Source organism: Chiloscyllium plagiosum, unplaced genomic scaffold (assembly GCF_037043375.1).
Source record: "Chiloscyllium plagiosum isolate Xiang-an unplaced genomic scaffold, Cpla_swu_hap1 HiC_scaffold_13, whole genome shotgun sequence".
In the NCBI taxonomy this organism is placed as follows: domain Eukaryota; kingdom Metazoa; phylum Chordata; class Chondrichthyes; order Orectolobiformes; family Hemiscylliidae; genus Chiloscyllium; species Chiloscyllium plagiosum.
Window position 1 is genome coordinate 34,987,673 of NW_028270151.1, and position 17,387 is coordinate 35,005,059.

At 42.1% G+C, this 17,387-nt stretch overlaps 1 protein-coding gene across 4 annotated transcripts in view; it reads left to right on the forward strand.

Annotated features, from left to right (window-relative positions):
* LOC122556325 (NACHT, LRR and PYD domains-containing protein 3-like) overlaps positions 1-17,387 on the forward strand; it is a 38,468-nt gene that overhangs the window by 19,629 nt on the left and 1,452 nt on the right. For all 4 annotated transcript variants that reach the window (XM_043702950.2, XM_087993511.1, XM_087993510.1 and 1 more), the window contains exons 9-12: positions 5,015-5,131; positions 5,379-5,549; positions 6,284-6,451; positions 13,997-14,164. In XM_043702950.2, the coding sequence (XP_043558885.2) occupies positions 5,015-5,131; positions 5,379-5,549; positions 6,284-6,451; positions 13,997-14,164 (624 nt within the window). The remainder of the gene's footprint in view (positions 1-5,014; positions 5,132-5,378; positions 5,550-6,283; positions 6,452-13,996; positions 14,165-17,387) is intronic.

Sequence of the window (17,387 nt, forward strand, 5' to 3'; positions counted from 1 at the left end):
GTTAATTTGCAAATCTCAGCCCTTGTCCCTAAAGATGTTTCTTATTTTTTATCAAAAATCACATCTCTGACATAGATTGTCCCAAGTTCTTCCTACTTTTCATTGTATCTTCTTTCATTTTAAACCTATTCATATCCTGGTTTGTTGAGTAGTGCATTAACATATTTCAATGAGGGAGATTCTAGATTCTGGAATACACTGCCTGGGAGGGCAGTTGATGTGGGAAACCTTACAACCTTGAAAAAGTAGTTTGATAAACACTTGAAATGTCATAACATTCAAGGCTATGTGCCTAGTGCAGAAAAGTGGAATGAGTATTGGTGGTAGCATATTTTTGGTGGTACAGACTTGATGGGCCAAAGAGCTTCTTCCCTTCTCTATGATTATATGATTTATCAGCACCATCAGATTGGTGACTGAGTCTCGCTTAATGACAGTTTTATATAGTAGCTATCCAATGAAATGTAGTTATCCAAACAATGGAACTCACAGTTTATTAACTTGCAAGTATTACTGCTAGTCACAATTTTGCAGTTTAGATACAGAAGTTGAATGGTCAAAACAAGTCACTTAACACTTGGATAGGTGCAAGAACAAAATCCAAAACAGATTTGATGCAGCAGGTGGCATGACCAAAGACTTAAATAGTGTTAAGTAAATAGGCTTGCTCGTTGAACTGGAAGGTTTGTTTTCAGATGTTTTGTCACCATGACGAGGTGCCATCATCAGTGGGAGTCTCTGATGAAGCGTTGGCGGCATGTCCTGCCTCTCTATTTATAGGTCTTGGTTTCATAAGGTGGGTATTGTCATTTATGGTTTTTCTTTCAAGGGAAGGTATGTGTTTGTTGATGGAGTTCTGATTAGAATGCCATGCCTCCAAGAATTCTTGTGCATGTCTTTGTTTCACCTGTCCTAGGATGTGTATGTTGTCCCAGTCAAAATGGTGCTCTTCTTTGTCTGTAAGTATGGAAACTCGTGATAGTGGGTCATGTCTTTTGGTGGTTAGTTGTTGTTCATGTATCCTAGTGGCAAGTTTCCTGCTTGTTTATCTTATGTAATTTTTTTTTCAGTTCTTGCATGGTATCTTGTAAATGACGTTAGTTTTGCTGCTCGTTTCTAATGGATCTTTTAGGTTCATTAGTCACTGTTTAAGTGTGTCGGTAGCTTTATGGGCTAGCATGATGCCAAGGGGTCTGAGTAGTCTGGAAGTCATTTCTGATATATCTTTGATGTAAGGTAATAGTGGCTATAGTTTTTGGTTGCATTGCATCTGCTTGTTTGGGTTTGTTTCTGAGAAATTGGCGGATTGTGCTTATTGGGCACAAGCAGACACAAAGTAACCAAAAACTAACATAATTTACAAATTGTTACCTAGTCATGGTGACAAAACATTTGAAAACAAACCTTCCAGCTCAGCGAGCTAAATTACATACTTATCATCAACCTAAGTTACAAATCTTCTCAAAAATCACTAACTTATAATCAACATGAGGCTAGATGTCTGTGTGGTATGAAGTGTCTACTGTGAAGTGATGCACTCTATGCACGCAGGAGTCTGAAGAGAAAAAACTGAGAGAAGTTTAACTGCTTGTGAAATGTTGGCATGTAAGAGGATGCTCCATAATCAGTCGATGGATAGAAAGAATAGCTAAGATCAAGAATAGCAATTCAGGAATCAAAAGGGTAGCAAAGTACAGTTAGAGAGAGAAAGAACGATTGAGAAATATTATTATTGGAAATAAAGCTTTGACAGGCTTAGCCTGGCAGCAATTGATGGAAAGATTGCTAACAAAAACAGAAGGAGAAAAATCAAATGGTGGATAATGTACAGACTTAGACAAAGTAAGGCTCGAATCTAGCCATAGAAGAAGCAAGGTGATGTCAGTGATCCCACTAAGACTACAGTGAGAACAAATGAATTAAACATACAGAGCAACCTCGATTATCCGAACAAAACAGGCGATGAGTGTTTTGTTCGGATATTCGAATGTTCGGATAATGGAATGTTGGATAACTTGGTTTAGCCAAGCGTCAGGACCTTGCGATCTTGCCGGATAATCTGAAATTCAGATAATTGAATACTGGATAATTGAGGTTCCTCTGTATATCAATGTGTAATGTCAGATTGCTTCTGCCATCCTTGACTCAAGAAATCATTTTGTTGCATCTGTGTTTCATAAGAACATAAGAACTAGGAGCAGGAGTAGGCCATCTGGCCCTTCGGGCCTGCTCCACCATTCAATAAGATCATGCCTGATCTTTTCGTGGACTCAGATCCACCTACCCGCGCTCTCACCATATCCCTTAATTCCTTTATTGTTCAAAAAAAAATCTATCTTAGCTTTAAAAACCTTTATTGAAGTAGCATCAACTACTTCACTGGGCAAGGAATTCCATGGATTTATTTCATTTCAAGATTCTGTTTAATTTCAGTCCCAAAATTCAATGGAATGCTGGGCAATGAACCATAACCAATTTCTGCCATTTGTCCTTTACTAAGTGTCACATTGAGATTTGTAGGGTTTAATGTATTGGACAGAATAATTAGAACCTCCCATAAAGAGGTAGGAGAATCGTATCTTTGATGTGAGGGAGGATGAGCAGCACTCCAGAAGCTAGTGCTTCCAGTTAAATCTGTTGGACTATAATCTGGTGTTGTGAAATTTTTAACGTTATTGAAATAATTTGAATCAAAACAGTTATCACCAATTTTACAGCATTCAGGCAGTAACTATCTGCTCCAGCTGAGTGACCCCCTAAAGAATGACAGTGACCACAGTGGGAGTCAGTCAGAGGCTGAGCACCACAGGAAAGTTTCACATTAGCAGAAGGAAAACGTTTAGGTGAATGACCGAAAAGTTCAGAAGAACTATTGATCCTAAATTTATACCAGAGGAACAGTTTAGCATATGGAAGGACCATATCAGAAGAAAAGTTACTCATTGTGGGATGAGTCTCTGATCTGTTCTTGTGCCCACAATATTTACATGGCTAGTCCACATCAGTTTCTGGCCAATGGTAACCCCCAGGATTTTGATAGTAAGGGATTCCATGATGTTATGCCACTGAATGTCAATGGTCAATGGCCAGAGTCTCTTTTTTTCGGGGATAGTTGTTGCTTGATATGTGTGAGTGGTATGAATGTACTTGGCAATTCTCAGCCCAAGCTTGAATATAGTTCAGACCTTTTGAACATAGACCGGGCTCGACGCGAATGCTGGTGAACAATGTGCAATGTTCAGCAAACATCTTCACTTCTGACCTTATGGTGGAAGGATGATCATTGATGAACCAGCTGTAAATGGTTGGGCCTGGGACACTACACTAAGGAACAGCTGCAGAGATGCCCTTGAGCTGAGATGACTGACCTCCAACAACAACCAAAAAATGTTAGATATGACTCCAACCAGCAAAAAGTTTTCACCGATTCCCATTGACTTGAGCTTTGCTAGGATTCATTGATGCTGCACTCAGTCACATGCAGCCATGATGGCAAGGTCAGACATTCTCACATCTCCTCTGGAATTTAGCTCTTTTGTACATGTCTGAACTCCGATTGTAACATGTTTGCAGCCTCAAGGAACAGGAACTTTAGTTACAAGGTTGGTTGAATTGGAGAGATTGTGTTCATTCTATTTAGAGAAGAGGAAGTTGGGTGGACATCTGTTGGAGTGATCAAAATAATGAGAGATCCAGACAGAGTTGAAAGTGGAAGACATCTCCATTGTCAAAAGTATCAAGAATCAGAGAGCATCCGTTTGAGGTGATTGGCAAAAAAGCAATGATGGCAGCTGTGTGGTCAGTGGGTTATTATCCAGGTGAATGGGCACAATAACAAGCTTAAATGAACTTTAATTACTTGGTCTATTGTAGTGGTCAGTCAGCTGATTTCAGCACACACATTCCTAGTGTATTATGGGAGTTTGCAGGAAGGTGACACACTATTTTTCATGCACTCTCATGCCCCTACTGAATATATGTCCACCTGAGCAACATAAAATCCAGCCCAATGTGTGGAGTGTTCTGGCTCACACTACGATTGTATAGGGACCCCAAGGACAGAGTGCAGGGATGAGGCACTGGGGGCCCTGTCGGATCAAAAGAGGATGGAAAAGATGTACATATCAGAGAGAAGAGTACTACCTCACTCTCCTCTGCTTGTGTTTTTTCCTGTAGCTCTGCCTGGTCTTCTATTCCTCTCCAGACTGAGGGAGTCATCCAACATAGAAGCCCACAACCAGGCACTCCTTTTCTCTTTGTGAGTCGAAACGTCTTGAATAACATGATGTACATTCTTTTTGGTGAAGCCCAGAGAGAATTACCACAATAAATGTTACTGAAGTGATGCTGAAGTTTTGGCAAGGTGTTGCATCGATTTGCAATGACTCAAGGAGGTGGCTCACTAGTCCCTTCTCAAACTCAAATAAAGATCAGGAATAAATGTTGGCCTATTCAGTGCTGCTTACATCTTATGAATGAATTTTACAAAGTCTTTCATTGTGTACCACCACTCCTTTTCACTTCTCCAGCAACAATAATTTAAAAATAATGAGTATCCTTGAAATCACTATCAACATAATACATGTTCCTAAACAGGTCACCACTGTTAGGAGACGGTATTCAATTATACAAAATCCCTTAAGATATTGTTCAGTCTCTTGACTGAGCCTTAGCAGTGACAATTATTCGTTTAGAGAATCACCAGGCAGCTCTTCCTCACAGCAGCTTTAACTTCTTTACCAAAATAGCTAACCAGGCATTTCAGCTCAAGACCACATCTTCGCCACCAACATTGGAAGATTGTTAGCTGAAAGTTGTCCCCTGATAGCTCAAACAAGGTAGAACACAAAGTAGCTATCCCACTGTAATATATTTGGTGAATGAATGCTCATAATTCATTTAAATTAAATGCCATTTTATTCACAGCATTAAACAAATGTTGTGAATCAAAATAATCAATCACAAAAGTCAAAGTAATGCACCTTATTTTTAAACTTATTTGTATTCTGTTAAGGTTAAATTCTATATTTGCATTTGAGTTCGGAATAATGGGCACCTATGAGGATGCTTCTGGAGCTGGAATAATCTGTGATATACTGGAAAGCCAAAATTGTAAATTACAGAGTCTAGGGTAAGTTTGCTTTGTAGCTACCTACATTCAGAAAAAAAATCTTGTGATCTGTGTATATATAATAAATGTGTGTCCTTGTCTACATCCCCACATTTGTGCAGTCTGACAATTCACAGGCCGTGCCTGTTTTTCTAAAGCTTAAGTTGTGAATTATTTTTCATTGAATTATTTTTCGATAACTTCTAATTTACTTTCCCAATGTACATGATTCATTTCAAGCTGACAACATTTTGTTTGTATTTTACAGATTGGCAAAGAATTCATTCACACAAGTTGGTTGTGCTAAGCTCATCAAATCCCTGAAAGGAAATCAGACACTGACAGAGCTGGACATTGGCTCTAACAATCTACAAAATGATGGAATGACTGAATTGTGTGACATTCTGACAGAGCCAGGCTGTAAAATGCAATCATTGAAGTAAGTACCTGGAAATGCATCATGTTGTGAAGCTCTATTTTGCTGCTACATGCCTCTTGAAATTGGCATTGCGGTATTAAAACAAAGGAAAATGTAGCAGCAAGGGCCTCCACATATTGTAAGGGAGTTGGTTGCCTGAGCCAATACCACTTCACTACCTGTAACTGACAGAAGTTGGGAACACAATGATCTTTCCACAACTGCAATGAATTAATACAGGAACGATCAGGAGACAGGTGGCAGCATATGTTGAGGGGAGCAGTGTTGTCATATTGTAATTCCTTTTGAAGTTAGGAATGCCCCAGCCATTCATGAGATGAAAGTTCTGCCAAATGACTGGATAGAAAATTCAAGGTGAGTCACCTCTAACATTGTCATATCAGTTCCTCCCTGACAGGCACCCACTTTGCTGTCCAGAAATGAAGCTTTACATAGTTAACCCAGCCCAAGAAACTGTGTTGAAGTCACTGTGGAGTTGCTATGTCTGTAGAAGTCATGTCTGCACTGTCCCCTCAGGTTGAAAATACTTCATGGTTCCTCCTGTTTATATTTTAGTAAAAAGCCATCTTATGAAAGAAGCAGAATTTAGACTTATTTACAGTAGAAGTATTGCTATTTTAGTGAAACATATTGATACTGTCATTTGCCAAAGAGGAGCTGAAGAAGAAGTTCAGCTTCAACATCTCTTGTGGCTAATTTCGAAATCTTACGTTTCTAATCCATTATTTTCACAGGGTGACAAATGCTAAATTAACAAGTGAATGTTGTATGAAACTTGCTTCTGTGTTCAACATCAAGACCTTGTCAGAACTGGATGTGAGCATGAATGAATTGGGCAATGATGGAGTGACTGAGCTGCTGTCTTCACTGAAGGATTCACAATGTCAATTGCAAAGGCTTGGGTATGTATATAAGAGGTGTAATCTTTTATGCTTGAACAATCCCTATAATTCACACTGAACTGTATTGCTCACATACATTGAAATTTTTCCATACAGGGAATAAACCGAATGAGACATTGATCCCACTACAGTATCTGGTATTCAATGTTTACACCTGTTACTGTAAAGTTTCACAGTAATGGAAAGAAAATAATATGCCACATGTTAAAATATTGTCTGTTGCCCTATTTCCCGATACAACACCACACAAATCAATAAAACAAGAATAAAAATGACTAATACCCTCCTGAAATAGTATTGCGATTATCATTTCAAACATCAGCCACTCTCTGTGAGAGAGAATTCTAATTTATGTGAGTCCCTCTCCCACTGCAACTCCCAGGTCATTTCCTCTGCCCTGAAGCTCTTCAACCATGTCCTGAAACAAACTCGCTACCACAGCCACATTTGCTTCCTACCTGCCTATCTTCTTTTCCACCTATCCACTCCACCCTCCTCCTTGACCTATCACCTTCATCCCCTCCCCCACTCACCTATTGTACTCTATGCTACTTTCTCCCCACCCCGACCCTCCTCTAGCTTATTTCTCCACCCTTCAGGCTCTCTGCCTTTATTCCTGATGAAGGGCTTTTGCCTGAAACGTCGATTTTACTGCTCCTCGGATGCTGCCCGAACTGCTGTGCTCTTTCAGCACCACTAATCCATGAATGAAATGAATGTTGAGCTGATTGGCAGGTATGCGCAGATGAATGTCCAAATTAATATCACATAAAACTCCAATTAACAGAGAAGATTTTCATTTAACCAGCCTTGGTTTGCTCTGAAGCTAAACCTTAGATATGAAAACTTGGTAGCATGCAGATACTTTGATGTTAACTGATGGCTGATATTTGTCTTCTGCTTTTACTGCATTTTGAAAACCAATGTGCTCAAATCACACTCTGTCATGCTAATAGTGGACCTGTTAATGTGATCATATAAATTTCTTCAGCATAGAATTTTTAAGACCCATTAACCCATTTTTTAATCTGTTGTGGCAACTTCAAATAATTAGCTACCAGAGAAATGTTACAAGTTTATGATCATTTAGAGTCATAGAGATGTACAGCGTGGAAACAGACCCTTCGGTCCAACCCATCCATGCCGACCAGATATCCCAATCTAACCTGGTCCCACTTGCCAGCACCCGGCCCATATCCCTCCAAACCCTTCCTATTCATATACCCATCCAAAAGCCTCTTAAATGTTGCAATTGTACCAGCCTCCAGCACTTCCTCTGGCAGTTCATTCCACACACATACCACCCTCTGTGTGAAAAGGTTGCCCTTTAGGTCTCTTTTATATCTTTCCCCTCTCACCCTAAACCTATGATCTCTAGTTCTGGACTCCCCAACCCCAGGGAAAAGACTTTATCTATTTATCCTATCCATGCCCCTTATAATTTTGTAAACCTCTATAAGGTCACCCCTCAGCCTCCACCACTCCAGGGAAAAAAACCCCAGCCTATTCAGCCTCTCCCTATAGCTCAAATCCTCCAACCCTGGCAACATCCTTGAATCTTTTCTAAACCCTTTCAAGTTTCATTATTCATAGCAACATAAAAAATACGAGCAGGCAAGGCCTTTTGGCCCTTTGACCCGGTTCTGCATTCCAGATAATTATGCCTGATCTTCCAACTGTTCCTGCTTTCTCCCCACAGCCTTCAATCCCTTTAGCCCTAAGAACTATATCTAACTTCTTTTAGAAAACATTCAATATTTTGGTTTCAACCACTTTCTGTAACAGAGAATTCCACAGGCTCACCACTCTCTGGGTACAAAGGCTTCTCCTCATCTCACTCCTAAACGGCCTATCTCATATCCTTCAACTGTGACCCTTGGTTCTGGACTCCCCAGTCACCAGGAATATACTTTCTGCATTTACCCTGTCTAGTCCTGTTAGATTTATATATATTTCTATGATATCTCCCCTTGTTCTTCTAACTACGAGTAAATATAGTCATAACCAATCCAGTCTCTCTTCACACATCAGTCCTGGCATTTCAAGAATCAGATTCATCACATTCCCTCCATAGACACAGCATCCTTTCTCAGATAATTTGGATAAAAAAGAAGTATTGCATTTTGGTGGAACAAACAAGGGCAAGACTAATACAATTAATGGTAGAACCCTGGGTAGAGTCAGAGAGTCATAGAGATATGCAGTATGAAAACAGACCCTTCGGTCCAACTCATCCATACTGACCAGATATCCCAACCTAATCTAGTCCCATTTGCCAGCACTTGGCCATCTATCTTTAAACTCTTCCTATTCATACACCCATCCAGATACCTTTTAAATGTTGTAATTGTACCAGCATCCATCACTTCCTCTGGCACTTCATTCTATACATGCCCCACCCTCAGCATGAAAAGGTTGCCCCTTAGGACTCTTTTATATCTTTCCTCTCTCACCCTGAACCTATGCCCTCTAGTTCTGGACTCCCCTACCCCAGAGAAAGGCCCATCCCAGGATAAAGACCTTATGTATTTACCCTATCCATGCCCCTCATGATTTTATACCTCAATAAAGTCACCCCTCAACCACTGATGCTCCAGGGAAAACAGCCCCAGCCTGTTCATCCTCTCTATATAGCTCAAATCCTCCAACCGTGGTGTTACTAAATCCTTATAAATCTTTTCTGAACCCTTTCAAGTTTCACAACATCATTCTAATTGGAGGCAGCAAAGTACAGAGTGACCTAAGGGTTCCGGTGTGTAATTCTTTGAAATGTGTATCACAGGTGGACAGGGTGGTTAAGAAGGAGTTGAGCACACTTGCCTTCATTTCTCAGACCTATGAGTATAGGAGTTGATAAGTCATGTTGAAGTTGTACAGGATGTTGGTTAGGCCTGTTCTGGAGTACTGTGTCCAGTTCCGGTCACCCTGTGAGGAAGGATATTATTAAATTGAAGAGGTTATATAAAAGATTTATCATGTTGTTGCCGGGAATGATTTGAGTTGTACAAAATAGGCAAGGACTTCTTTCACTGGAAACGTAGGAGGTTGAGGGTGACCTTATAGAAGTTTATAAAAATATGAGGGGCATGGAAAAGGTGAGTAGCAAAGGTTTTTTGTTTGGGGTAGGAGAGTTCAAAACTAGGGGTAAATTTTTAAGGTGAGAGGAGAAAATTTTAAAAAGGACATGAGGGTCAGCTTTTTTACACAGAGTGGTGCATGCATGGAATGACCTGCCAGAGGAAGTGGTGGATGCAGGTACAGTTAAAACATTTAAAAGACATTTGGATAAGTACATGAATAGGAAATATTTTGAAGGATGTGGGCTAAATGCAGCAAGTGGGACTAGTTTAGTTTGGGAACATGGTCAGCATCGACTAGTTGGAACTGAAGGGTCTATTTCCATGCTGTATGACTCCATGGCTCCACAAGGAGACCAAAATGGCACACAATACGCCAGGTATAATCTCACCAAGGACCTGTATAATTGCATCAAGACATCCCTGCTCCTGCACTCAAATCCTCTCACTATGAAGGCGAGGATACCATTGCCATCTTCATCGCTGATAGCACCATAGCGGAGTACAAGGACACACAGGTTTCACTGCAGCTCTCTTTTTCTCAGTTGATCACCAGTCAGACAATAATCTGGATTCCCGTTTTTGCCACCAAAGTGGATAACCTCACACTTATCCACAATACAGTTCACCTGCCATGCATTTTCCGACTCATTCAATTTGTCCAAATCACAATGAAACAACTTTGAATCCTCCTCAAAGTTCACCCTCCCACTCAGCTTTGTGTCATCTGCAAGCTTGGAGATATTACATTTAGTTCCCTCATCTAAATCATTAATATATATTGTGACGAGCTGGGATCCATGCACTGATCCATGCACTACCCTTCCAGTCATTGCTTGCCACTCGGAAAAAGCTTCATTTATTGCTACTCTTTATCATGCCAGTACACTTTGACATGCTAATCTCTTCTGTGGGAACTTATTAAAAGCCTTCTGAAAGTCCAAATAAATCACATATGGAGTCATAAAGTCATAGATGAACAGCAGGGAAACAGACCCTTTGGTCCAATATGTCCATGCCGAACGTGATATCCTAACCTAATCTAGTCCCATTTGGCAGCACTTGGCCCATATCCCTCTAAACACTTCCTATTCATATACCCATCCAGATGCCTTTTAAATGCTGTAATTGTACCAGCCTCTATCTACCACTTCTTCTGGCAGCTCATTCCTTACACGCACCACCCTCTGTGTGAAAACATTGCCCCTTAGATCCCTTTTATATCTTTCCCCTCTCACCCTAAACTTATAACCGTCTAGTTCTAGACTCCCCCAACCCAGGGAATAGACTTTGTCTATTTATCCAATCCACACCCCTCATGATTTTATAAACCTCTATAAGGTCTCCCCTCAGCCTCCGACACTCCAGGGAAAACAGCCCCAGCCTATTCAGCCTGTCTGTATAGCTCAAATTCTCCAACCCTGGCAACATCCTTGTAAATCTTTTATGAACCCTTTCAAGTTTCACAACATCCTTCAGATAGGAAGGAGACCAGGATTGCATGCGATATTCCAAAAGTGGCCTAAACAATATCCTGTACAGCCACAACATGATCTCCCAACTCCTATACTCAATACTCTGATCAATAAAGGAAAGCATACCAATCACCTTCTTCGCTATCCTATCTACCTGCGACTCTACTTTCAAGGAACAATGAACCTGCACTCAAAGGTTTCTTTGCTCAGCAAGACACCCCCAGACCTTACCATTAAGTGTATAAATCCTGCTCTGATTTGCTTTTCCAAAATGCAGCACCTTGCGTTTATCTAAATTAAACTCCATGTGCCATTCCTCAGCCCCTTGGCCCATCTGGTCAAGATTCCATTGTACTCTGAGGTAACTTTCTTCGCTATCCACTACACCTCCAATTTTGCTGTCATCTGCAAATTTACTAACTATACCTCCTGTATTCACATTCAAATCACTTATATAAATGACAAAATGTAGTGGACCCAGCACCGATCCTTGTGGCACTCCACTGGTCATAGCCTCCAGTCTGAAAAATAACCTCCACCACCACCCTCTGTCTTCTACCTTTGAGCCAGTTCTGTATCCAAATGACCAGTTCTCCCTGTATTCCATGAGATCTAACCTTACTAATCAGTCTCCCATGGGGAACCTTGTCGAACGCCTTACTGAAGTCGACATAGATCACATCTACTGCTTTGCCCTCATCAATCCTCTTTGCTACTTCTTCAAAAAACTCCAACAAGTTTGTGAGACATGATTTCCCACGCATAAAGCCATGTCGACTATCCCGAATCAGTCCTTGCTTTTCCAAATGCATGTACATCCTGTCCCTCAGGATTCCCTCCAACATCTTGCCCTCCACCGAGGTCAGGCTCACCAGTCTATATTTCCCTGGCTTGTCCTTACCACCCTTCCTAAACAGTGGCACCACATTAGCCAAACTCCAGTCTTCCGGCACCTCACCTGGGACTATCGATGATACAAATATCTCAGCAAGAGGCCCAGCAATCACTTCTCTAGCTTCGTACAGAGTTCTCGGGTACACTTGATCAAGTCCTAGGGATTTATCCATTTTTATGAGTTTTAAGACATCCAGCATCTCCTCTGTAATATGGACATTTTTCAAGATGTCACCATCTATTTCCCCACATTCTATATGTTTCATGTCTTTCTCCACAGTGATGCAAACACTGATGCAAATAACTAGCTTAATATCTCCCCTATCTCCTGTGGCTCCACACATGGGCTGCCTTGCTAATCGTTGAGGGGTCCTATTCTCTCACTCGTCACCTTTTTGTCCTTAATGTATTTATAAAAATCCTTTGGATCTTCCTTAAAGCTATTTGCCAAAGCTATTTCATGTCCCCTTTTTGCCCTCCTGATTTCCCTTTAATGTATTCTCCTACTGCCTTTATATTCTTCTAAAGATTCACTCGATCTCTCTTGTCTATATCTGACATATTCTTCCTTCTTTTTCTTAACCAAACCCTCAATTCCTCTAGTCATCCAGCATTCCCTATACCTACCAGCCTTTCTTCTCACCCTAATGGGAATATACTGTCTCTGGATTCTCGTTATCGCATTTCTGAGGACTTCCCGTTTTCCAGCTGTTCCTTTACCTGCGAACATCTGCCCCCAATCAGCTTTTGAAAGTTCTTGCCTAATCCCATCAAATTTAGCCTTCCTCTAAATTAGAATTCAACTTTTAGATCCTGTCTATCCTTTTCCATCACTATTTTAAATCTAATAGAATTATGGTCGCTGGCCCCAAAGTGCTCCCCCACTGACACCTCAGTCACCTGCCCTGCCTTATTTCCCAAGAGTAGGTCAAGTTTTGCACCTTCTCTAGTAGGTACATTCACACACTGAATCAGAAACTTTCTTTGTACACACTTAACAAATTCCTCTCCATCTAAACCCTTACAATTATGCCAGTCCCAGTCTATGTTTGGAAAGTTAAAATCCCCCACCACAACCACCCTATTATTCTTACAGATAACTGAAATCTCCTTCCAAATTTGTTTCTCAATTTCCCTCTGACTGTTAGTTCCAGTAGATTTGTTAAGCATGATAACCCTTTCATAAATTCATGTTGACTCTGTCCAAACTTGTCACAGCTTCCCAAAAGCTGTACTATTAAATCGTTTCTAATGGATTCTAAAACTTTCTCCACTTTCCACATCAGGCTAATCAGTCTCCAGTTCCCAGTTTGCACTGTGCACCCTTTTTTTAACTGGACCCTGAGTTCCCGAATATATTTGGGATGTTATTATTGACCTTCTTTGAAAAGACACAACCAAAAATATGTCCTTAATTGTTCGCTGGTCTCTTTACTCACTAGTTTTCTGAAAGTATGGGACCTACATTTGGCTGAACTAATCTTTTTCTCTTTGCAGACCATTTTCTCTCCACGTATTCAAGCAGGCATAGCAAAAGTATCTCTCCAGTAAGACTGGGATAAAACTCAGATAGGGAGAAATTCAGTTATATCATTACACTCACATATGTATCGTCATTAATCAAATTCCAATCTTGCTTCATACAAGCATTTATATCTACTCTAGATCATAGGTTAATGTAGATATCTACTTCACCCAGTCAAGTACCATCACAGCCTGGTACATTCTCATCAGTCTGTCACCTCCGTCTCTAAATCTCACACAATTTCAAGGCCTCTCTAGAAAGTCTTTGTTCAATTTTTACGAAGTTCACCTACAGATTCCTGCTGACACAAACCTCTAGGATGTACAATGTTCAGCTGGTTCAAGGTTCATATCAGAGAAATATGCTGTCAATTTTTACTTTAAGTATAAAAATCACTATTTAAGTCGATCAAAACAAGTGTGTTGACACGTTTGCAAACATTGGAAACAAATAAGTTTCATATGAGAATTTCATATTTCACACCTTATAATATCAAATCTAGATATCATTCTGCCCTTTCTCGTTAGAAGTTTGGAAATTATTTCTGTCATATTTGCATTTCTGGTCCTCTTAGATTATCGAAAACTGGTCTCACAGATGCCTGGTCAATTGATCTCAAAGCCACATTTGCAAAATCAAATCAACTGGTGGAACTTGATTTAAGTCATAACAAATTTACAGACAAATCGGTTCAACGCTTTTCTGATTTCATTGTGGGTTGTGCCAAACTAAAGACCATAAGGTGAGATGTCATCTCATTATTAATGAAAGACAAAATTAATAGCTCCATTTGCCAAGTATTTTCCAATTGAAATGTATAGGCAGAAGTGGGTACTGCAGATGCTGGAGATTAGAATCAAGATTAGAGTGGTGCTGGAAAAGCACAACAGGTCAGGCAGCGTCCAAGGAGCAAGATAATCGATGTTTTGGGCAAAAGCCCTTCCTGATGTATGGCTACAGTCAAAATCCAATTGTATGAGAACTCTGTTATGTAGTGTCCACTGAGAGAGATAGCTTCTCTTTTATTTTTGACATAAGTAAATTATACTCTTTTTGGTCATATTGAATCATATTGAGTACCTACTGCTGTGATCCCAGCTGATTACCTACTGCTGTGATCCCAGCTGATTACCTACTATTGTGGTCCCAGCTGATTACCTACTGCTGTGATCCCAGCTGATTACCTACTATTGTGGTCCCAGCTGATTACCTACTGCTGTGATCCCAGCTGATTACCTACTGCTGTGGTCCCAGCTGATTACCTACTGCTGTGGTCCCTGCTGATTACCTACTGCTGTGATCCCAGCTGATTACCTACTGTTGTGGTCCCAGCTGATTACCTACTGCTGTGATCCCAGCTGATTACCTACTGCTGTGGTCCCAGCTGATTACCTACTGCTGTGGTCCCAGCTGATTACCTACTGCTGTGATCCCAGCTGATTACCTACTGCTGTGATCCCAGCTGATTACCTACTGCTGTGGTCCCAGCTGATTACCTACTGCTGTGATCCCAGCTGAGTACCTACTGCTGTGATCCCAGCTGATTACCTACTGCTGTGGTCCCAGCTGATTACCTACTGCTGTGATCCCAGCTGATTACCTACTGCTGTGATCCCAGCTGATTACCTACTGCTGTGGTCCCAGCTGATTACCTACTGCTGTGGTCCCAGCTGAGTACCTACTGCTGTGATCCCAGCTGATTACCTACTGCTGTGGTCCCAGCTGATTACCTACTGCTGTGGTCCCAGCTGAGTACCTACTGCTGTGATCCCAGCTGATTACCTACTGCTGTGATCCCAGCTGATTACCTACTGTTGTGGTCCCAGCTGATTACCTACTGCTGTGATCCCAGCTGATTACCTACTGCTGTGATCCCAGCTAATTACCTGCTGCTGTGGTCCCAGCTGATTACCTACTGCTGTGGTCCCAGCTGATTACCTACTGCTGTGATCCCAGCTGATTACCTACTGCTGTGATCCCAGCTGATTACCTACTGCTGTGATCCCAGCTGATTACCTACTGCTGTGGTCCCTGCTGATTACCTACTGCTGTGGTCCCTGCTGATTACCTACTGCTGTGGTCCCAGCTGATTACCTACTGCTGTGGTCCCTGCTGATTACCTACTGCTGTGATCCCAGCTGATTACCTACTATTGTGGTCCCAGCTGATTACCTACTGCTGTGATCCCAGCTGATTACCTACTGCTGTGGTCCCAGCTGATTACCTACTGCTGTGGTCCCTGCTGATTACCTACTGCTGTGATCCCAGCTGATTACCTACTGTTGTGGTCCCAGCTGATTACCTACTGCTGTGATCCCAGCTGATTACCTACTGCTGTGGTCCCAGCTGATTACCTACTGCTGTGGTCCCAGCTGATTACCTACTGCTGTGATCCCAGCTGATTACCTACTGCTGTGATCCCAGCTGATTACCTACTGCTGTGGTCCCAGCTGATTACCTACTGCTGTGATCCCAGCTGAGTACCTACTGCTGTGATCCCAGCTGATTACCTACTGCTGTGGTCCCAGCTGATTACCTACTGCTGTGATCCCAGCTGATTACCTACTGCTGTGATCCCAGCTGATTACCTACTGCTGTGGTCCCAGCTGATTACCTACTGCTGTGGTCCCAGCTGAGTACCTACTGCTGTGATCCCAGCTGATTACCTACTGCTGTGGTCCCAGCTGATTACCTACTGCTGTGGTCCCAGCTGAGTACCTACTGCTGTGATCCCAGCTGATTACCTACTGCTGTGATCCCAGCTGATTACCTACTGTTGTGGTCCCAGCTGATTACCTACTGCTGTGATCCCAGCTGATTACCTACTGCTGTGATCCCAGCTGATTACCTACTGCTGTGGTCCCAGCTGATTACCTACTGCTGTGGTCCCAGCTGATTACCTACTGCTGTGATCCCAGCTGATTACCTACTGCTGTGATCCCAGCTGATTACCTACTGCTGTGGTCCCAGCTGATTACCTACTGCTGTGGTCCCAGCTGATTACCTACTGCTGTGATCCCAGCTGATTACCTACTGCTTTGATCCCAGCTGATTACCTACTGTTGTGATCCCAGCTGATTACCTGCTGCTGTGGTCCCAGCTGATTACCTACTGCTGTGGTCCCAGCTGATTACCTACTGCTGTGATCCCAGCTGATTACCTACTGCTGTGATCCCAGCTGATTACCTACTGCTGTGGTCCCAGCTGATTACCTACTGCTGTGGTCCCAGCTGATTACCTACTGCTGTGATCCCAGCTGATTACCTACTGCTTTGATCCCAGCTGATTACCTACTGCTGTGATCCCAGCTGATTACCTACTGCTGTGATCCCAGCTGATTACCTACTGCTGTGGTCCCAGCTGATTACCTACTGCTGTGGTCCCAGCTGATTACCTACTGCTGTGATCCCAGCTGATTACCTACTGCTTTGATCCCAGCTGATTACCTACTGCTGTGATCCCAGCTGATTACCTACTGCTTTGATCCCAGCTGATTACCTACTGTTGTGGTCCCAGCTCATTACCTACTGCTGTGATCCCAGCTGATTACCTACTGCTGTGGTCCCAGCTGATTACCTACTGCTGTGATCCCAGCTGATTACCTACTGCTTTGATCCCAGCTGATTACCTACTGCTGTGGTCCCAGCTGATTACCTACTGCTGTGGTCCCAGCTGATTACCTACTGCTGTGATCCCAGCTGATTACCTACTGCTTTGATCCCAGCTGATTACCTACTGCTGTGATCCCAGCTGATTACCAACTGCTGTGATCCCAGCTGATTACCTACTGCTTTGATCCCAGCTGATTACCTACTGTTGTGGTCCCAGCTCATTACCTACTGCTGTGATCCCAGCTGATTACCTACTGCTGTGGTCCCAGCTGATTACCTACTGCTGTGATCCCAGCTGATTACCTACTGCTTTGATCCCAGCTGATTACCTACTGCTCTGGTCCCAGCTGATTA